The 24,004-nt window shown below is 34.3% G+C and overlaps 1 protein-coding gene across 1 annotated transcript in view; it reads right to left on the minus strand.

Annotated features, from left to right (window-relative positions):
- FSTL5 (follistatin like 5) overlaps window positions 1-22,925 on the minus strand; it is a gene marked incomplete at its 5' end in the record, with an annotated part of 136,636 nt that extends 113,711 nt beyond the window's left edge. The window contains 2 exons of the mRNA XM_072406841.1: window positions 2,286-2,482; window positions 22,808-22,925. Coding sequence (XP_072262942.1) covers window positions 2,286-2,482; window positions 22,808-22,925 — 315 coding nt within the window. The remainder of the gene's footprint in view (window positions 1-2,285; window positions 2,483-22,807) is intronic.
- Between the last annotated feature and the right edge of the window lie 1,079 nt (window positions 22,926-24,004).

The following is a 24,004-nucleotide window of genomic DNA, read 5'->3' on the forward strand; positions in this document are numbered from 1 at the left end:
CTGTCGTTCTCTGTAGCTGTGTACCGATTCACACAGCCAAGGCCTCTGGTACATTTTTGTATCCCATTAATAGATTGAGGTCCTACCACTGCTTACCGTCTATAAAAACATGTTTTGCCCCACTTCATGTAGATACAAGGGGCCTGATTTATTAAAGCTCTCCAAGGCTGGAGAAGATAAACTTTCATCAGTTAAGCAGGGTGATTCTCAGGTCAGTTTAGGTGACCTCAATGATCTTTTTTTTCAGTAAAAGTGACATTCTTCCTACTGATCAGCAATGTAAGAGGCATTCTTCCCAATGGCCACCACACTAATGTACTGAGAGTTGTGGATATAGAAAATACAGCAGAGGTTCCCTAAGGCCTGGAAGTTATTTCAAGGGGTTCCCCCATGTTATATAGGTGAGGAAACACTGCTTTAAAGAATCAACTAAACAAGTAAAAGGTTGGTAGTTTCAGTGAGAATACTGGAGTCACCAACCTACACCAATATTATTTGTCAAAAAAGATGTAAAATCTATGGGCAGAGTTATTCACTCACTTTTTTGCATTATGGTATCGAAACAATGAGGCTGTAAGTTCAACACCGATAGGTGAGCCCTCTAACTTGCTTCCAAGATTATGCTAAAATGTAGATTGAGGGTTCTACGTAATATGAGTATTGTTTATTTTACAAAGTATTTTTCAGTTATGGCGAGGCAGATATGCCTAGAAAATAGCTTATACCTTTGGGAAAGTTAAGAAGCATTTTAAATCTGCTAACTGTTATTATTTCACAAACCATATGTTTAAATGTTTCCAAAGGTCTAAATTTCAGAAACTTTATTCTATTACAGAACATTTAAATATTCCCTTAAAATTTAACACAGGATGGGAAGTAGAGTGATATTAAAAAAAAATAAAAAACATATATTTACTGTTTATTTTGTCTTTAAGTTTGTATAAGATTCCCTTTAGGGTGTTTTGTGGTTGGATATGTAAGGGATTAGGGTTTGCATGATGCCTGTAACAGAGTAACATTATTTCCTGTAATTTAAAAATGTTTTTTTAAACCACAATTGCTTTGTGTATGTAGGCAACTCAGCAAACGAATGGTTTCCATACTCATTGGGCCTGATTTAATAAATCTCTTCAAGCCTGTAAAAGTTGAAATAATAAAAGAGAACATGGGTGATTCAGCAATCCTGTGATAGATTTATTTTAAATCATTTGATTTTAGTTGTGAAATGTTTTCAAATATGGACCAGATTCATTCCGAGTTTCAGTCTTGGGGAGCTTTAATAAATCAGGTCCATTGTACCTATGTTTGCAAATACTTATATTCTCAAGTATACAGTACATATAGAATACAGGAAAATGCTTTGACCCATTATAATCCTAAAGTACAATATGCAGCTGCAAAAAAGTAATCAATAGCCAAAAATAACATTTGAAAAATGTGAATAAATATCCATTGTGTTATTATTTAAACATTTATTTAAAAAGGGGAGCAAAAACTCATGGGCTCAGTCTGAATATGTATATCCTTTCATCATTTTTTCAGTTAAAAGTATTTTAAACTTTTGAATTGGGTATGATAGGTCACTGGCTTTTTAAAGATCTTTTGTGCACTATTGTTTGCAAAAAATGCCTGGTACAGTGCCATCTTGCAAAGTATAAAACAAACTCTAATAATATCTCCAATGACACAAGTTTTTATAAACTTTACATGAAGATACAGCACCATCTAGTGGTGTGACACAAGTATAAAACAAGATTTATTTTTTAATGGCACTTTGAGGGAAAAACTCTTAAGTTTTTATCTAATCTTATTGCCTTATTGTAAGTGTGTGTATGGGCAAAATAAAGAAATTTAAAAAACTGTATTCAAAAGATCTCCAGTAATACCTCTGGTAATATTCACTAGTAATACATGCACATTTTCCCATGTTTTGTCTTTTTTGTAAAATGCTGAGTACTTCTCACAAATTTCCAGTTCTTCTTCTGTACATGCAGGGTTCCTAAATTGGGTAAAACAAAAGAAAATGTGCATGTACTGCATTGTTTGTTGTATTTTGACATACACTTCAAATGATTTTTTGGGGAAACAAATTCTTGGGTATAATATTTTTAGAAAACCTCACATTTCAATGAACCATGTGCTGTTATAAACAGATCAATGTGTTCTTTAAAACATAGTATATATAATCAGCAGTATTAAAAAAAAGGAAATCTAATACTCATAATTTTATTACATACGACAATTTATACAATTTTATGTACAAATATATATTAAACTAACTTTACCTGAGTTACTTCATTTACATCAACTAGTCCATTGCTGTCACTGTCGAAATATTTGAACATCTGATCCACCAAGATCTTCTTAAGACCAAATTTGTCTGTATTTTCCTTCTCACTATCCTTTTTGACACGCTTCTGGTTTTGGGAATCCAATAATGCATTCTTCATTTTAACATATTCTGTTGATTTGCACTTATCTCCTGAACAGGAACACACAAAAGCATCAGTCAGTTAAATGATTCATACTAAATGCCCAACAAAACATCTCAAAACAAATATCAATATGCTAAAATGCAATGTTTGTTGAAACAAAATACTTTATTGAAAGGAGGCATGAAAACAACTAGTAAACTATGTAAATATCTTTTATTCACTCCTTTATACTCTGGGCACAACATTTTAGCCTACTGGGTGGGTATTAGGACAGAAAGCAAAGGGAATACTAAAATAAGGACACTGGGTTAAAACTCCTTTTAATGAAGGAGGGAACTACATTTGTACAGGTTGAGTTGTCCTGGTCTCCATGTCTTTTCAGAAATAGCTGAATACTAAAGAATTTTTTTTTTAATAACATAATTATTCTATTAACAGCAAATGTAATATATAGGAAGATCACAAATTATGGGGTATGTTCACATAAAGGAGGATTAGTGTCAGGCCTAAGTGAGATGTTAAGATGGGGAGCCATAAAGTTGGATATCGTTGTCTGCACTAGGAGCACTGTGCCAAAAAAAAGTGTTGATTTGGTAATAAAAGACAAAGACATGATAGACAAAAAGTGTGCTACCAATAGTAAACAGTATGTGATATCATGTTTTAGTAAAAGGGAAGATTTTACTAAGAGAATCAATGATACACAGTCACAAACTGCTACTAATAAATGCCCATGTGCAATGGAATATCTGACCCACAACATGGAGTTACTTATTAGGGTGTCTTTTATGAAAGGGTACATAGGTAAGGAAATAGACAGCTCTTGAGTATAGCAGCAGGAAAATGGGTAATGTTGGTGGCTGCCAATATATACAACTTGTCTACGACCAGCAATGTTGAAATATACACTTACAAAATTGCTTTGATATTTTAGTGTAAATCTAATTTGGAATGATTTATGCCCTATGGCTGTTGAGATGACCTGAGAAACTACTTTGGATTGGGTACGTTTTACATGTTTTGCTCTAGTATGCATAAATGTTAGGACACGAGTACAATAAATCCTTAAAGTCAAATTATGAAAATACCCTGTTGATAAAAACATCTGTCTAGCTTAGTTTATTGCTCCTTTAAAATCAAGCCAAATTCAATGGGAGTGGCTCCTCATCCATAAGTCTTCATTTTACTTATCTATTTATTTAACATTAAAAGTATTAGCAATTTGTATTAGCGATAAAATAAATCTATTATCCACTTTTAAAGAGACTATAAATCTTTGTAAAAAGCTGCAGAATGATTCATGCTGAACAGATTTTGAATTAGGTTTGATTTCAAGCTAATTAGGTGTCTTATCACTTACAACCAGACTACAAACAATTTAGCTATGGTGTGTAACGCAATCCATCACCACAGCGCCTATCATCTTGCCTTTTAGGTCATTCCTCAGGTGTCAGTAATATAGCTTTGCACATGTTGCTTTCATTTTAAAAGCAAATTGCTAACAAAATGAAACCTGTATTAAAATGTGCTGCAATACCATAACTTTGGTATGTTTCCCTTTTTTGTGATGGTTTCTTATATTCTTCAAATACTAAAAGCAGAACAAACATAGGGAAGAAATGTAACACACATAAGAGATTTTATCAACATCAGGTATGTTAAAATATATGTTAATATAATCCTCTGGTTGACAGACAGAAAACACAAATGTATCAGAAATTATTCTAATCCCATCTAGTCTTTTCAAGCTTGAAATCCCACTGTGTAGTATATACTCAGTGAGTTCTTTGTTACTCCCTATGTGGCACAATGTGGCTCCATAACCAAGTGAATCCATCAAATGTTCTACTTCATTGGATCCACAGTAATGGATGCCCTAGGACCTTTGATGCATTTCTTCATATTCCTGATATATAGTGACTTTACAGAATCCAGCACATTATTTATATTGTGGCACAATATCTTGTTGTTCATTTGTCATCTTTCATGTGCTTAGAATTTAAAGCCTCAGAGTTAGAGACTTGTGCTTAGAATTTAAACTCAGAAAATCCATTTTAATTGGACTTACTTATGCACTAAATTTTAATTTCTACAGCATTTTATTTTATTCTAAGCATATAAATCAAATAAATATCATGTAACAGGAGGGAAGTAAAAGAGTGGTAGATGTTGCAGTATTACCAGAATTTTATCCCACTTGAAAGAATGTTGCCCCAGAGATAATGAGTTTTTTTTTTTTTGTTTTTTTTTTTGTTTTTTTTTTGGGGGGGGGGGGGGCAGACAGGCATGACATTGCCATCACATTGTCATTACATTCCTATGACCAGACAATAACCGCTATCTTTAAATACTCTGGCTTAAAATGGGCAATGTAACCATGTGAAGTTTTTTTCTGCATTCAATCATTATTTGAAAGGAGGAATAAAAACATATGTACAGGTTGACATTCAAAAATCCAGCAACCTCCAGACCTTTTTTACCTCCAGACGGATTTTTTATGGTTTTATATGCTGTAAAGTAACTAAAATTACTTTCTCTTCGATCAACAACATAGGATGTTTATGTTTTACACCACCTCTTTTCTTTGCTGAATGCATAATGAGGCTATACAGCCGCAAATAAATGATAAAATGAGAAGGAATGAGCAGGAATGCCTAGCAAGAATGCCTTAGCACGTGCAAGCAAGACCCAACAACTAATTCTGGCTAATTTCCTCTAGAAAACAGTGCTGCGCCAACACAGTAAATTAGAAAATGCGCTCCGAAATCCATGCCAGAAATGTGAAGGAACCTGATTATCCATGGTCGGATTTTTGAATGTCAACCTGTACTTAGATAAAAAGTTAGATTCAATATTGAAGCCACACATGAATATGTCATAATTCAATATAGTAGTGAGGAATGTGTAATTAATGATCAGTCTATGTATTTAATGATCAGGAAACTGTTAAATTCTTTAGGTCACCACCTTGGGGGACACACAGCTACTATGCAAACAGTATATATTTGGCTGAAGGTCTATTGATTCCCATCTCTCGCTGGTGATTACACATAAGCAGGCAAAATTTAACATAATCAGCTCTGCATTAAAAAAAACAAGTGTATCTTATGTTCCCATTGGATGTATGTTCACCAAACTGCTCTTTTTATGTGAGAACTGGCAAATTCCTTTAGGGGGACACATTGCTAATGCAATAACCAGAATCACACATTATGTGCTTTGGTACACTGGATTCCTAATCATTATTAATGGCACCCCAAATTAACCCTACCAGCATACTGCCGAGTATTGCCTGCCAACACATTGTATAGCTATGCACTGCACTTTCAAAAGTACAGCTTTTCTATGAGTTCTGAGTGCATTGAGCAGCCCATTCAAAAGAATATGAACACAACACATAAATGAAGCAACATAAATAGCATCACAGAGCCAAAGTAGGAATGTAGTCTATTAGACCCTTCACAAAAAATAAAACAGAATAGTTCTACTGTGTAATTGTCAGAGATGCAGTTGCACTTTGCTGTTTAACTGTCCCTATAGACATATGTCTTCACCCTTGATATCTTAATTCTACTGTTAAATTCAAAATTTAGGCTATGGCTATCTATGTGGGTGCACTAATGTAGCCCAATAGATAGCCATAGCCTAAATTTAATATATATATTGTGACATGGCAAAAGTAGTCATCTTTGAGGGAAGATATATTTCTCCTTGTTTCCTCTCCTATGGGAGAAATTAACCAGCAATAGGTCTGCTGGGATTCCAGACATAGGTTTTACATGTCACTCAGAAGTGTTCTGATCTAGGCCAGAGTTTGGTTTTGTCTGGCCATTAGTTACTGCAAAGCTGTGAGCAGCAGGTAACAAGGGAAGGAGAGGAAGGAAGCACTCTGACCTGGGGCACAGGAAAGCTGCCTGTGAGAGCCATTATTGTACTACATGTGAGTAATGGGTAGAGAGGCCTGCTGCCGGCTGTATAGTAAGCACCTGGCTGGCTAGGATTTATTTTGGTTTTTATTGTTTTATCTGATGCAACCTTTTATTAAAACTGACTGCGGGTCAGTTTCAAACCTATCAAATCTACTGTCTCTAGTGTTCTTCATACACCTCTCCTGCAGTGTGAGAGTACTTTTACCCCAGAAAAGGAGATCCCACAAGGGTGGTATACCACAATATCTTTATATATATTAGCTAAGAGTGTTTCCAACTGAATTCTTACAGTGTTAAAGAAGTTTACTGTGGTCGGGGAGCACATTGCTATAGGAATTACTTCAGGAATCAGAACTAATGTGAATGATTACTTCTACTCTGTACAATTTTTTTATATTGCTACCAGATGTAACACCTAATTGAAAAGTTAATTTACTTTTAAGTAGTTGTTTATATGCTATATTAACATGTACAATGTATGATATATTAATTTTTGCCTTGATCAGCAAAATTTCCTTCAGTAGTCCTGAAACAATAAGACCTGAGTGGATTCTAATAAAACAGTTCCACACAAGAAATTGTGACTCAAGCAACTAATGATTGCTTTTGTTCTATCTACCTGATTTAATCAGTTATACTCAAACAGAAATAATGAACATTTCCTGTCAAGGTTTGCATATCGTAAATAAATCTTTAATTATTATAATGAACTGTAAACTGAAAACAAGCCAGTTTAATTTAAATCATTCCTGCATGGAATTCTGATAGGGATAATATATTTTCATATATAAGTAAACACGTAGGTAAGTCTTTGGTGTTGACATTGTTGTAGTTGGCATACAATGGCATAATCACATGTGCACTACAAGAATGTGATAATGCTGGGAAAACTTTTAATGTGTTCTGCTTATTGATAAGTAGGTTTATCCTGACAACCTCTTTGCATAAACCATAATAAAAAGGCTATTGGATATCTCCTAGAGATTGGTTAAAAGGACCCTGATTCCTAGAGCCACCTTTAAAGCAAATGACTGGGTGCTTTTGAAGCCTAGTCCCTGTTTAAGTTATATTCAGCTTGGTGACTCCAACCATTCCTTCTTCCATTGCACCCACACTAAATAACTGTTGCTTATAGGAATAGAGAAAAATATGACCTATCCCAGGTGAACAGTGGACAGTTGTTAGTACATACCTAATATGTTGTGGTACCTACAACAGTAGTAGAGACAAGAAAGTTTTGTGAAGGCTGCTACATTGTTGGAGGACCATTTGATTTTGCCCAGAAAGGGCAAGGTGACACAATGGGCCTGATTAGACTATCATGGAAAGACCCTGGGTTATCCAGCAAACCTGAAACAGATTTCCTCAAACTAATTTTCCATTATTTGGCAATTTTTTTTTAATTCTGGACTAGTCTTTAAACGCTTTAATAAATCAGGCCAGTCTTACAGCTTAGGCCCCTTTAACCTAACAAGTGCCTATAGTACTTTAATTTTTGTATATGCTCTCTTACTAATAATTTCATAAATTGACATTGACATAAAGTAGGTTAGGCTTAAGAAAAGACACATTTTTTTATTCAACCAATAGACAAAAATAAATAAATGTAAAGCCTTCAGCCACAGGACCCTAAACCCACATCTGATCCAGAGAAAGGCAAAAAGCCTTAAAGCTGGGTCCAATTTGCAGAGAAACAAACCTTCCTGATCCCCTAAGGCATGAAAACATCCCTAGATCAACAATCTATGTACGGTGTTATTGCTTATAAATATTAATAGTCAGTTTTACTACATGCATTTAGAAAGACATTCAGCCTTTTTGTGAAACAATTTACATTCTTCCTCTGGAAGTCTATTTCACATTTACACGCTCTCATTTTAAAAGGTTTAACCTCTTTTCCTCAAGGTACAAACAGCATCCCTATTGTCATTTGAAATAACCTTAACATAAACAATTCTGCATCTAGTTTATTATATGGATTAGAAAACTACACTTACAAAGAGACCTTTAAATTGATGTGTGGCTTATATTTGTAAATTATAACTGACATGTTCATTTAAAAAAAAGATTTAGATGTGAGGTCCCAGTACTTAATGCTGCTCACTAGAAGCTATACATGTGGCTGTTGCTTACTAAAAACAAGTACTGGGGATTTTTTATGTATTTGTAGTGAATTGCCCGTCACATTTGCACCTTCTGTGTTTTAAATGAAAGACCTGCTTGACATTTTTTACTTTTCAGTTTGAATACCAGTAATCCGTCAGTATAGAGGGATCAATGCAAGTGTTACCCTGAAAGCCTGAACAATGGAAGCACTTGTTCTGAAATCTCTGAACCATTGAATGTTATTTGGTTGTTCTATAATACTATACTTTATTATTACTATATTATACTGTATTATTAGGCAGCACGGTGGCTCTGAGGTTAACCTCTTTGAGGGACAATTAATGATATAACAATGGACTTGTGGTGTAGGGGTGTAGCACTATATAAATGCATGTTATTATTATTATCAACAATAATAATAATATTGATAATACTAATAACAATGATATTACCCTGTTTAGAGTCTAAAGGTATATTATTATACTAATAAATGAATAAATAAAAAACAGTCTTTTGGTTTCAACAGGTTATGTATGTATATAAAATATACAAAATGACCAATAAAATGTGTACTCAAAATTAATTTACATCTGCATTACCGGGGAGTAACATTTGTATTCCTCAAATACAATTTTAAGAAGAATAGGTTTGTCACATTAACATAGAACATGATGCCTATGGAAAAAGTGAACCACAACTCAATGCCAATTGTATTGTAGTTGAAAAGAATGTTTTTTGTATAGGTAAATTTAGCAACACGATATACAAGATAATGACTTCAGGTACAGCAGTGTGGCAGCCTCGGCAGTTAAAGACATTTTTTTCCTGCCACCATGTTTCTTATTTAACCACTGAAATTAAAGTTAGTAGTACAGGTTTAAATTATATCTTTAAATGTAGTTTTGATTCTGAATCAATATCCAAACAATAAAAAACACTTTAAAATACCCATTTTTAACAGCTTCTGTAGCATTTGGAAGATAATATTGTGGAGAAATTCATTTTTAAATAAAAATTCTGGTGTAATAGAAATTAATATTATTAATAATTAATAAAAAAATATATATATTTTAAAGACTGTCAGCCAGATATGTCTAAGCTGATAGAAACTGAGTAAAGCCTTAGGTTTTGTGATTAGTCTTAGTGATTAAGGTTTTTTTCATATTTGAGAATAAATTGCTTTATATCAGAAGCTGTTTTAGGGATAAAGGATATTTTTTTTTCTAAAGCTCTTTTACTTGTTACTAAAATGTGGATAATATATTGTCCACAGGTAAACTTTGATGAAAATAAGTCCCAGTTATTACTGAATGAAGAGTCTCATTATTTGCCACCTAGTACATTAACAGGAACTTAGCCTGACAATGGCCATGTGCCAACATAAAAGATCAAATTGGCAACAGATGTAAGATGCATTTTCCTGAAGATTGTATATATTGTATGTAAACTTTGGAAAAGCTTTCATTCTTAAGAACTTTTTCCACTGCTTCTGTTCGGGTAGAGACTAAATGACAACTTTTACCTTTTTTCTCTACAGTTCTTTATGAGTAAATATTTGTAATAATCTTATGCTAAATTAGGCGTAATTAGTGGTTGTTTTAGCTATTATAGAATCTATTTTTATTTAGTCTAAACTTTTTTAATAGGACTTACCAAAATTGCAAAGTTACATTACCACATGGGCCCAAGCACAATTCAAACTAGTCAACCACAGTTAAAAAAAATGATCATCTATCAATATATTTTGTTTTTATCATTACTTTATCATTACATTATAAAACATCTGATATTTTTTAAAACTTGAAAAGGTAAACTGATTTTACTGTTTTTTTCAACCACTTCCCTCATTCTATGCCTAAGAATTAAACAATTTTCATACATAAGAATGGTCATAACTAGTTAAAAATAACTTTACATTTTAGTAATAGTTTGTAAGAGGCTTATGAAGATTTTCCATCTTTTACCATGATAAATATACTGTTTTGTTTTTTTTAATTTACATTGTAAATGCTTGAAATCAACATTTGTGCTACAGGTAGTCCCCGAGTTAAGGACATCCAACATGGACGACTCCTAGATATGAATGGGGCTACCCTGTTTGTTCATGTGCAGGACGGAGGTTTGATAAACACAGCTGGGACTGAGCGCTTCTGCAACATCTTGTAACTCTTTAATGACCAAGACAAACTCTGCAATTGTTTCTTTTTGCATATCAAAGCACAGCTTGCTGCAGAAGGTAATGAATGTCTAGGCTCCATAAAGTTTTTTTTTTTGGCTTTGTATTTTTGCTTTGTTTGTGATTAACTCACAGCAAGGATTTTATACAGTAACTGACACCATGCTGCCTAATAATATGTTGAGACAAACATCTGTCCTAATTGCATTTACTAAAATAATGTACCTGTTCTGACTTACAAACAAATTGTATGCTTTGCATTTTTGCTTTGTGTGTGATTAACTCACAGCAAGGATTTTATACAGTAACTGACAGCACACTGCCTAAAGATTTGTTGAGACAAACATCTGTCCTAATTGCATTTACTAAAATAAAGTACCTGTTCTGACTTACATACAAATTCAACTTAACAACAAACCTACAGTCCCTATCTCGTATGTAACCTGCGGACTACCTGTATTTATAAATTAAATGTTATGCTTTGCTAATATTTGTATATGTGTCTAAAATTAAAGTTTATTTTAAATTTGTGTTTTTTACTCAAATATCATTGGTTTCTTATAAAGTTATGGTTTCTTTTGCCAACAAACAAAGAAAAAAACTAAAGCATGGTATAAATGTCCTTTATATGTTTTCTCAAGTTGTGTCTGTTGTTGCTCTCAGCCAGATGAGCGGATTTACATTGATTTTTTAATAAGAATTAATGGAAATTAAAGAGGATTTATTAACTGATGGCAGATGGCTAGAGGATTTTGTGGAGGTGTCATGCATTTGTGAAAAGAGCGATATCAACCTCTGGCTCTACATAAAATGTTAGCTGAGAAATAAACAGGCACTTTTAAATTAATGAATTTTTGAAAAACCTCTAGGTAAATGTTAATAATTCTTATTTTGTTAGACTCTTTCAGTGAAAATGGATGTAGAGGTCTTCAACTATTTAAGCTTGTAAGGTTCCGTCAGGTGTAAAGTATTGTGGAAAGCCACCATAACTAAATCCCATTTTTATTTATTAGAATTTTTAAGCTTCCTTCATTTGGGTATTGGTGGCAAACCAATCAACATTTTCTCTGATTTAAGGGGATTACTGGGTACACCATAAACTTTGGTAACCAGTGAACAGCAAAATACATTTTATACAGGGTTCATGTTATTACCTTTTTATTGCTAGTGGGGAGGCTTTTTGGCTGACAGTCTATCTTAACAATCTATATTATTTCTGGATATGGAAATTTGCCTAGAAAAGTAAAAATAGCTGACCAAAAATAAAGACTGTAAAAAAAATTGTGTATTTATATATGTGGGGAGGAAATAATTCCTGCAAAATCCCTAACAGTTTTTTTCTGTAAAATTTTTTGTAACTTGGTGCTTTGATTTGCTCATGACCAATATGTGGTTCAGTTTGCACATAACATTTTGCTTTTGTGTTTTTGTATGTTTTGTGTTTTTTATTAATATATGTATGTTAATGCACTTTATTGAAACAGAAAACACTTGGGAAGTTCCATGTGCTTGGAAAACTGAGACCATGTTGTAGTCATTGGTGTTTATTAAGGATAATCCTTTCAATCCTGAAGGACAACATAAAGTGGGGGGAAATCTCTCCAAAGTGGACTTGGATTTTCCTTTACTTTCTGTCCCAGCTGCATTGGTCATGAAGCTACAAAGCTAAAGCTTACAGTATACATAAATCAATTATGAACTATTTCAGCTTTCTCGTAGTGTAAACTAATAACTAGATTAATCTATCACGAGATATACAAGTGACAAAACCTTTCTTATTAAAGAATTTCATATTCTTTTTTGCCACCAGCATTATTAATAAAAATATACTAGTCATGTCAAGGGACTACAAGTAAATCAAGAGAATAAAAGATCATTATTTGTTGGCAATTTAATTTTGATTTCAATCTCAGGAAATGAATGCACACTGCAACAACTGAAATGAATTTCAATGAAATGCAGTATGTTGAAGGTTTGGTTTGTGATGCTACAGTTTTTCAATCTGGACTGTTAATAAAGTGTAAACTAATTTCTAAATCTGGAAACACTTTAAATAAATAGCATACTTATACCTAATATTTTCCTTATTATCCCTGAATATGTTGAAATGCTATTTTAGGAAAATTATTGGCAGAGCTGAAAATACAACACACATTATATTTTTTGTGCAGTATTTTAATGCATTTATGTGCTTGAAATAGACACTGACACCATAAAAAATAATTTTAAAAGCATAACACAGAATAATATAGAATAACATCTGGAGGGATCAGTTATTCCTGACCAGGTCAAATTTTTCTCTAGCCATGATTGACTGCAGATAACAAAAGGTTTTAGCTAGAATATTAATCTCTGCACAGCAGCATAATCTTGAAACAGTTTGTTTCCCAGAAATTCAAGGGCAGATACAGCTTCTACATAGTCTTATGTATAGAAATGGGCATGGCGCTCCACTAAAAACTAACATTTTTTAAGCATGTGGGCAGATGTGTAAACCAGAATTCCTATGAGAACAAGGAATGAACGCTAGTTTCTTGTAGACATTATAGTGGGTTCTTTACTTAAGTGCAGCAGGGACCGTGACATGCATAAACTATGATATAGCATGTAACATTCTATGGTGGGTGCTGTTAGACCAATAGAACATTATATATCTTTCTCTTTTTGTCTGTTTGCAAGCAGTTTAATGTTTCCAGAAAAAAACACTATGTGCTTATCAGGTTGGATCTCATTCAGAATTGGGGTCCAGGGAGATATGTATCCTTGTGGTCAAGTGAATCAAATTGCATAGTTGTATATAGTTGCAAATTTGCTTAAACTGATAAAAAAAGTATGACTATCAAATTTTCTCTCTCACATCTAACATAATGTGATCCATAAGAAGGAAAAACAAAATACCCTAAATAACTGCTTCCCATTTGCCACATGGAAGAAGACTCCTTTCTGACCACAAAAGCACAGTTGGCCAAGTAGTCTAGATGAAATAATTCTGATATTAAGCCCCAGATCTGGCATAGGTCATCAAGAGCTTTCCTATATAGTAAAAAAAAGGGCTTGATCTTAGCATGAGTAGAAAGACATGTCATCTGGTCAATGGGCACCAGGATATTCCAAAACTCATTTTTGGTGTTTTTTCTACTAACACAATCACTTTACTTTGCTATTAATACAGCAGCTAATAAAGAAGTTTATTACTTCCTTTCAGATCATAACTAGCGCTGTCATTTTAAAGAAAAATGGCCCACCAACCCTAATTGCTTATAATTGTAAAGAGAATTTACCCACAGCATACAACATATTAGAGGAATGCCAATCATACTCAAGTTTTTCCCATCACATTCTAAAAGTTTAATGATCATCCATTTTGCAGCTTAATGCTGAGTTGGATGAATGACCAGCAAACATTTGCCTAGCGAACCTTTATATATAGACCCACATACATCAGGCGAATTGAAAATTAGATTATAATGAACTCTATGACTCCATCAACATGGATGATTTTTCCATTACTCTCTCATCTTTATTAATACAAAGCAATTTCAAATTTCAATAACTTAAAAAAAAAGTTAGATTAGTGGATAAGGATTATGGGTACAGATTGGGTGATCTCCTATCATAGAGGATTTTTTATTATTCACTCTCTACTGAATATTTATCTTACTTTCTACTAAAAGTTATAATGATATTTTCCCATTTCAGTTTTAAATTTTATTTATCAATAAATTTATACTGTAGCAGCAGATGATGGAATGACATTGATTAAAAGAAAAATCACAGAGGAACTAAGATATACCAAAGACTGACTTCATTTATTCAATCCCTTATGTTTTTCCTTTCAACTAATACGTTGTAAAGTCACCATGTTATTTCCTTGGCACACAACTGAAATCGAAGAACACATCCTAGAAAAATTTGCACTGGTTACGTATTCTGGGTTGAATAACAATTATTAATTTAGGGCAGTCTTTAAGATGTTCCAGATTATTCATATTTTTTTTAAAACACACATATGTGAACCTGTAAGTATGTGCACACAGCAGAAAACATTGCAAATTTGATCTGTTATTTATGAAATGTGGTTAATCCAGTTTATTCAGTGTTACAATAAATTAAAGCATGGACTATGTATAGGCAGGCGTAATTACTAAAAATCTATTTGACATATTGCTCATTAGCCTTAGCATTATGGCTAGCAGCTTTAATATAAAAAAAACCCATCAACTCCAAAGGCATTATTCAGCAGAGAACCAACTCCAGATTTGAGATTCTTTACTGAATAAAGCTGATATCTCCATCCTTGGAAGAGATCACAGATCATTTAGCTGAAGGTAAAAATCTCTCACCATAAAAATCATTTGAGCTGCCATTCAACAACATTGCGATAATATGAAAAAAGGTACATACATGTATTTTGTACATGTACATAATGGATAAAAATCTAAACACTCAAAAACGCATGCAGACATTTCAACCAAACTTGCCATGCATATGACTGAGACTCATGTGAGTGCACCAGTCATCTTTGTACGGCGCTATGCTATATGTCAGAGCTATATTTGGGTGTATGTATGTATGTGAGTATGTCATCACTAGTAAATACATGAAGACATGTCAACCAAACTTGCTATGTTCCACCATCACTCGGAAACGCATAGACACATTTCAACCAAATTTGCTAGACATATGACTCAGACTCATGTGAGTGCACCGCTGATCTTTGTACAGCGCTGTGGTATATGTCAGAGGTATATTTGCATTTATGTGTATGTATTGCTCAGTGACAGTGTGCCTTTTGCTTACATACTTTTTTTGGACTCTTTTACAAATTTTTGGCCTGTAATAATGCCTTAGAGAAAACGTAAGGCAACTAGCCGAGTGCAATCAAAGGCAAAAACAATGAAACAACATCGTAGACAAGAAAATCCCGAGGACAGTAATAGAAGACTTGCCACACCGCGCCATAAAGATACTACATAGAGCTTCAGAGACAGTACAACAGCGTGACACCTGACTACAGGAAATGAGAGAAAGAGCTACTACTAGAGCTTCAGAAACAGTACAACAGTGTGAAACCCGACTACAGAATAACAGAGCTAAGGAGCTACTACATCTATAGCTTCAGAGACAGTACAACAGCATGAGACCCGAGTACAGGAAATCAGAGAAAGAGCTACTACATCCAGAGCTTCAGAGACAGAACAACAGCGTGAGACCCGAGTACACGAAATGAGAGAAAGAGCCAGACAATCGGGAACTGCACAACATTTTAACTTAGCATTGGAAGGATTCCACTATGATTCACATAAAGACTACTCGTAGCGACCATGGGAAAAATAGAAATGGTTTGTAGTTACTGTCAAGCCAAAAAGTTAATACCTCAAATAGTCAAAACATTTTCTTAATAACATCAGAAAATACAACTCATGTTTCTAAATGACATCATTCGGCACCACATCAATTGTTCAACAGCCTGGATTTCCATCCACATTCACAGTGAAAGGGCAAATTTACCATAAAGCGGGATCATCATTACTTACGCTGCCAGATCAACCACCAAAATTTCTACAACTATATTTTATTGAAAATGAACTAACAGAAACTGACCAGAGGTGCACCTACATCTCAGGAACAACATTTCAGATTGTCTTAAAGTTACTTGTCTTAAAGGATGTTTCATGAGGAAAATGGTGTTATTAAAACATTTAAAACATCATTGGAAAATATGCCATTATTTAGGCTAGTTTATTTTAATTGTATTAAAATTGTATAATGTACTTATACTTTTAAAACATGAAAAAAAATTTTTTTGATTTAACACTATAGCTGTATATTATCCTTTTCCTGTATAATATAAGATTGCAATAAATAAATACCTGGGCAACACCAGGTAATTAGCCTATATATATATATATGATTTGATATTTTCTTTTTTTGCTTTTTTATGTCTATATTTTGAGGGTAAATAAGAAGAACTGTGGGAGTTTATGGGTGATACAACTCATATTGGGAGGCAAATAACTCTAGAGGACATGGGGACAAATAATGTAAAGGCATTTTAATCGGTATGTATTTTGATAATAAACCTTGTCAATCTCAGAGTCACACTTGAAAAGACGGAGCGCTATGGCTGGTGGTGAGCCCTGAGAAGGGCCAAGCTGCAGAATCTAAACAGCAGTCTGGTCTTCTCCAGAGCCTCTAGTGGTGAGCATGTTGCTCTGCAGGTTGCTGCTAGGTTGCGGTCCTTGGGCACACCAGGGTGGGTAGGACAATGAGTAAGACCAAATAAGCAACCAGGAGAATAGTCAAAGAAATCTAGGGGTGAGGCAGGCAACAAACAAGAGAGGTCAGGTACAAAGCCAGGGGTCAAGAGCCAAAAATGGAGAAAATAGACACTAGTGACCGAGGAGTCACCGAAGACACAGGGGAACACTTGGGACACAGGAAGCAACAGGAGGCACAGGTAACACCGGGGTCACTAGAGACACAGGGGAATGCAGGAGACACAGGAGGCACTGGAACATCACAAACAACAGACAGGGAAACAACAGAGTAACATGAGGTTAGCACAGGAGCTGGACTGGGAAAGCCATAAATTAGTGGCAAGATGTAGAGCAAATACCAAGCAGGGCTAGGGGGCTCTGCACTAGTGGAGACATGTTGCACAAACCCAGGGTGCTGTGTCTGAGCCAGCTAAATAGCCAAAGGCTAGCAACAGCAGCGATACTGATTAAATCTGGAAGAGTAGTTTCGCCCAAGGAGGAAGTATGTGTGACACTCAGATTCTCTTTTTCTCTCTCTCTCTCTCTCTCTCTCTCTCTCTCTCTCTATATATATATATATATATATATATATACACAAACACACACACACAAATTTCCTTTGGCAATGTACCACACAATCCTTCAGCAGAGCCAGGGAGGCAGAGAGAAGCCCCAAAAGATATTGCACACATGGTATGTAGATATGTCCTGGTTTCAATTTCTGTCTGTGTCTCTATTGGTGGGAATTGAAAGTGAGCAAGAATCTACAATTTTGACTTGTCCCTAAAGTAAGGAATAGAGGAAAAATCTACTAATAGTGACATTTGTTCTTGTACTAGAAACATATCCTTTCACTTTTTTGGGGTCTAAAGAACAAGAAGGTAAAGGAAATGTATCTATCATTTCTCAACCAAAAATTACAAATTGAATATAATACATCCTACCAATCCCTTTTGTACTACACTGTAGGTACTTGATGATTAGGCATGCCTCCGGCATTCTCGTGAAAATTTCCTCGAACTTCCGATGGGTCTGTGAAATTTCGCTGAACCAATTTCGCGAACCCATCGGAAGTTCCAAGAAATCATAACAGGAGGATTTCCAGGACTGCATTCATTCATGCAGCCCTGGGAATCCTCCTCTACTGTCTGGGGATCGCAGTGGATTTCCAGGGCACTGGAGGTGGGAATCCTGTATGCGATCCCTGACACTAGAGGTTTAATGGGGACAAGTCTCCCCATGTGGCCTTGGCTGCATTCATTGATCAGCACATCCTGCAATTTTTTTTTCCCAATTTTTTAAATTAAAATTCTATCTCATTTGGCAAATTTACACCGGCCATTCATGCTTACAATTTCGGTAAACGGCTGAATTCGCCGTGAGATTGAGTTTTAAAAACTCGCTCCCTCATCGCTATTAATAATGCAGCTTAGAGGGAAACATTGTCACAAATTCTTACAAACAAAAAGGAAAGGCCAACTGTCTTAACTAAGGCAAAAACCTATTGTTGATTAAAGCATTTGGGTGCTAATTAGCTAAATCCTAATACAAAGAGACTCCCATCTCCTCTATCAGCTTTAAAAAATGTGTTTCCCGTCTATACTTTAATTTTGATTTAGCAAAAACATGCTTGTTTGTTTTTTAAAGAACTAACATCTTCCATGCGGTTTTACAGTGTAATAACCTCCCCAATACCCAGCAATTTTGGTGGCAATTCTATTTTTCAGAAGCTTTGAAATTTTTTTTCTAGGTTTGGCTGCCATAGACTTGAATGTAACTAGTTTGAATCCATGGTAATATTGCATTCTTGTTTTTATTTCAAAAGAAATAAGGTACCATCAAATCAGCAAAATGTTAGTTTTATATTAACCACATTTATTTTCTTCACTCTTCTGACATAATTATCTTATTAATTATTATTAGTAATTATCTTCCAGATTTGTCAAAGCAAAATTTTGTTTGAATAAATCATACCCAATTTTGTTGGCGTGATATAAGAAATATGAAAATAGTGCAAATTCAATCAACTTGCAATAAAATCTATGGTCACCAACATTTTAAGGAATTGAAAAGCCTTTGTGCATTGTATTGTCACAAAAATGGCAGGACAGCTGTAGGATCATGATGAAGTGAAAAACAAACAAAAAAAGTATACAATATAGTGTTTGGGAGTCCCTATTTAACTTACCTATTATTAAACTTTAACTACTGCCTTTAGGAAATGTGAACTATCTGTGGAAGATATTTACTTTCTCTCTCAATTACCTTTTCATAATACTATAAAATTGTAAAAGTATTTCCTATTTTCTGTACTATATGACCAACAAAATGTGTACAAGCACAGAACTCATTTCTATAGCAGATTTGGCAAATTGCCACGGAATTTGTCTGTGTAATGAAAGTAGGCAATAGGTTCAATGCATTGAATTATTACTTCCTACTTACATCAAGCTCACTTAGTAACTCAGTATATCAAACGGATGAAAGAAAACATATTTAACCAAAGTAATCTTGAAAACAGTCAAAAAGGATAAGTTGGTTTCATTTACAATGAAATTTGAAAATCCATATTAGTCTTTGCATACCTGAAATGCATGGCAATGATCCTGGAGATAAATATTATCACTTTTATTTATTATCTTCATTTAATAAAGCCAACATATCAAAAGGCTCTTTACAACAAATAGGGGCTGCATGTGATATATTGTGAAAATAAACTATACCACAGGAGGAGAAAAAAGTCCTGCCCAATCAAGGTTACAGTCTAAAGTTTGTGAGAATAATATGTAATAGGTAATAGTAATGGAACTGTGACTGATTAGTAGTGATGGTTATTAGTGTAGTAAGGATGGGTAAGCAGGTTTGAAGAAGCAGGTTTATTGGCTTGTTTAAAGGTAGGGGCAAGCCTAGTTGGGAGAGGGAGAAACACCAAATAAATAGTGAGACAGATAAGTGTTAGGCATGCTTGTTTGTTACAGGCAGGTCAGCACTTGGTTCAGAACACAGAATTATTTTGTTAACATGCCTATACTTACTTATTGCAAGCCATATAATATGTTGATCAATTCTTCTCCCATGGACTACACATCATAGAAGTAAAGTGCTGTACTCTACAAAACCCATAAATTTCATTTGTTTGACCTTATTGTACTTCTCTAACATAGAAGATTTACTACTTATGAGATATATGACAAGGCTTATACCTACTCACTTTTAAGATCAATACTGGGAAATGAACTTGGGTTCACACATTGGAGGTAAAACAAGTTTTTTCTTGCTGTCCCAGATAACCGCATTGTATAAAACAATGGCGGATAACTGTATGGCACATAGTGACTCATGTGCAATAGTTTTAATGATATGTGTGTAATTTGTTTTTTGCTGTTGTTTTTAATATTGCAACTCAATAAAAAAAAAGTTTTATAATGTGACTTAATTGGACGATGCAGGCCACATCTAGTCTACATCCACTTATAGTGGACTTATCAACAACATTTTTACTTTGCATAAAAGAGTAGACAACCCTTTTATATAGTTCTGTGAGTTCAGATTCTGGCATGCTCTGATCTTGGACATAAGCATTTTTTCTGTAATGGGAAAAACAAAAAAGAAGATGGCAGCACCTGGTGCTTCCTCTGCACTGGGACTTCCAGGATGGTGCAGTACCCAATGGAGGTAAGCTCCAGAAGGACCAAGGGCTCTGTAGAAGTAAAGGTAAGTGTGCTTTTTTTTAAAGGATAGTCCTGCTTTAAAGCAGGGTTACGCATTTATATGGTATTTTCTATATTTTTTCTTGTAATGCCACCATTCCCTTTTTTTGCTATTATCTTCACAGCATATTAAATCTTCCCTAATATATTCCTAGGTATTAAGTAGAATTGCCATTTTCCAATTGCCTTTCCGCTATATTATTGTTATTATTTGATATGTTCTATGTTGGTATGGTTTTAAATGTGTGTATATCCCTTTTATCAAATCATGCAATTTTAGTTGTCTATTGTTATACATGATCTAGTTTCTCTTTTTTTCATCTTCTTGTTTTTTTGCCTCATTGTACTATTCAACTACTTTTAATTTATGGCATTTCATTGTTTGTACATCCTTGATCTTTAATTTTTTGTTTTTGAAATTTAATAAAAATGATTGCAACAGAAATGCAGTAATAAAATATTTTCTGTAATATTAGTTCTATCCAAAGTAGCATATTTAATTGTAGACCTGTACATGGTGGAAAAATGCAGACCCGACAAAAAAACTAGAACGACAATCTCATAGTAGTTTTAACCATTTTCTGCTTTATCCAGAGATGAAGATTTTTTGGCTTTAGATATATTATAATGACATTTTTACTGTGAACCCCTACTTTTTTGTAAAAGTGTGTGAGTTGCAAAACATGCCCCCTGTACCAAAATACATGTTTCAGGCTTACCTGTCCCTCTTTTTGGATGTTCTGGATAGTCATGAGGTCCCAAAAGGAGAATAGCAAGAGATCAGTGCACATCAATTTGCTGATTTTCCCAATGAAGTTGAACCTGGAAGCACTCAGCATTAAGCACTTCCAGGCTCAGGACTGTCAAACCCCAGCCAATCCATCAACAAGCAGGTTTCAGTGTATTGTTTACATTAATTTACCAAAAATTAGATTTTAAAAATGTAAATTTTACAATTTACAGACCCCTGCCCTGACATACACAAACGCACAAATATAAAAACAACAATTGAGCCACACATTTAGAGTATCACTGCACACATCAAAAACACTAAGACACTAAACAATAATTCTAGGGCCATTATTTGTTCTGAACTCTAAATTTATATCTTGTAAAACCATTTAAAGCATCATCTATAGGTACTATTGTTTCACAGTGTTTTGAATTTGAGGTGTGAAATGTTTGGTGACTATTTTTATTATTCAGTATTTGTATAGCACCATAATATTACACAGCGCTGTATAATGTCTCTAGTCATGTCACTAACTGTCCCTCAAAGGAGCTCACAATCTAATGCCCCTACCATAGTCATTATTACAGTCTAGGTATAATAGTCTGGAATGTGGGGGGAAACCTTAGTACACAAAGAAAACCCATGCAGACATGTGGAGAACCTGCAAACTCCATGCAGATGGTGTCCTGGCCGAGATTCGAACGTGGGACTATAGCGTTGCAAAGACCACAGCACTGAGGTGGGTTCCGATGGGTTCACTAACCTCTGAGCCACCGTGCTGCCCCGTTACTGACAAAACCTTATATTTTCTATTTTACAAAAAAAAATGGGGATTATATTGTGCTTGTGTGCACTAAAATTATTGTGCATATTGTATATATTTGGGTGAAACTAAAGTTCCAATTTTTAGGAACATATGATCAAGCAGGTCATTATTGCCAAAAGGGACAGGTGATATCCCCTTTGCAATATTCCTCCTACCTGCCTAACCCACAAATATGCTGAGCTGATGTGCTTTGGTTGCCAGAATACACGCCATTTCCGGCTTACTCTGCACGCGTGGGGAATTATTGAACTCCTGTTACCTGGCCCAGCCATTCAAGATGGCCAAAGATCTCTAGGAGGAAGAAAAGGATCTAAAAAATGTAAGAAGATGGCAGCACCCTGCAAGGGCACAGAAACTGGTGAGTAACCTGGTTTTGGTTGCGCTTTAAGTGTATTTTTTAATTAAGCAGCAGTACATAAATATATGCTGTTCAGAAATATATATATATATATATATATATATATATATATATATATATATGTTCTAGGTAATTTTCAGTTATAAACATGCATTTTACATTAAAATGAATCACAAATGCTCAGTGAAAAGGTAAAACTATAGCACTGCATGTATTTTGTAATATATCAGTTTTTTTACAAGCCTTATAACTTTGTATAACATTATTGTCTTACCTTTAAGAAAACAGTCTTCATTGTGAACCATAAATATTTTTTGCTTTTTATGGCAAGCTGCTCTGTGGACTTCACAGTGATTTTCATAGAACTCTCCATCTGAGCCACAAACAGGTTTTTTCAATACATTTCAAGTTTGGCCCCTGACTTGGTTTAAGTTTTTAAGTTCGGCCCTCTGTGGATTTGAGTTTGACACCCCTGCTGTAGAATATTCATTAATTCAATAAATATCCCAAACTACTAGAACCATTAGAAAATATCTACTATAGTAAGCAGCAAGAATATAACCAAATAAGTCGTAAGTGATCTCTCTAGATCTGTATGCAGCTTTCCACAACTAATTGTGTGGAATTACATAAACATATACAGGGCTATCTGCTTCTAGCAGTTTGTCCTCATGTTTGACCTTCTTTAATTACATGAGAACACAGCAATAAAAAAATCCTTAATTCATGGTTCCTGGAAATAAAAACCTTGAATAAACAACAGATTCTCTTCTTGTCTTCACTCACTGACTGCATTGACTATTCGGGTGCAGACACGCTGAATGCATATAAAAGATTTGTATAGGTTTGTGTTGACTAATCTGCAAACACTAATAAAAAATGAATAGAAATGATGGTGTGCTTGCAAACCTGGATTTATGATAATGCTAATGTATTTTACAATATTCTAATTAAGCTGCTGCCTAAATGTCCTAATGGCTTTTTAAAAATGGCATGTTGGTTGCCAAACTGTCAATGTAAGTGGTTAAATTGCACTGGAAATATTCTAAAATGCATGCAAATGCAATGCAAGATAACATATTGTAGAGGATAACATAAAATATTTTTCATATGCTACTTTTTAATGGTAAAATGTCATTATCATGTTCTGAAAATGCTAAGCTTTTATTGATTTATTAGTATGTATTGTAATGTAATGCATTGCATGTATTTATTATTAAACATTTAGATAGGAAGGTAAAACAATATATAGAGCCAAGACTGTACAGAACCTCTCCCAAATGCATTACAATGCCTGTGCCAATAGCCTTCATTCCACTTGAGGTATTCTGTACAGGGAAGTTAATGGATGTGACAAATTTCAAAAAGACAGGAACAAGCTATGTGAGCAGAGTAAATGCAATCGTCAGAACCAGTCCACTGTAATAGCTCTACACAAAAGGAATCCAGAGATTCAGCTTGAAATTTCTAT

Source organism: Pyxicephalus adspersus, chromosome 3 (assembly GCF_032062135.1).
Source record: "Pyxicephalus adspersus chromosome 3, UCB_Pads_2.0, whole genome shotgun sequence".
NCBI classification, from domain to species: Eukaryota; Metazoa; Chordata; class Amphibia; order Anura; family Pyxicephalidae; genus Pyxicephalus; species Pyxicephalus adspersus.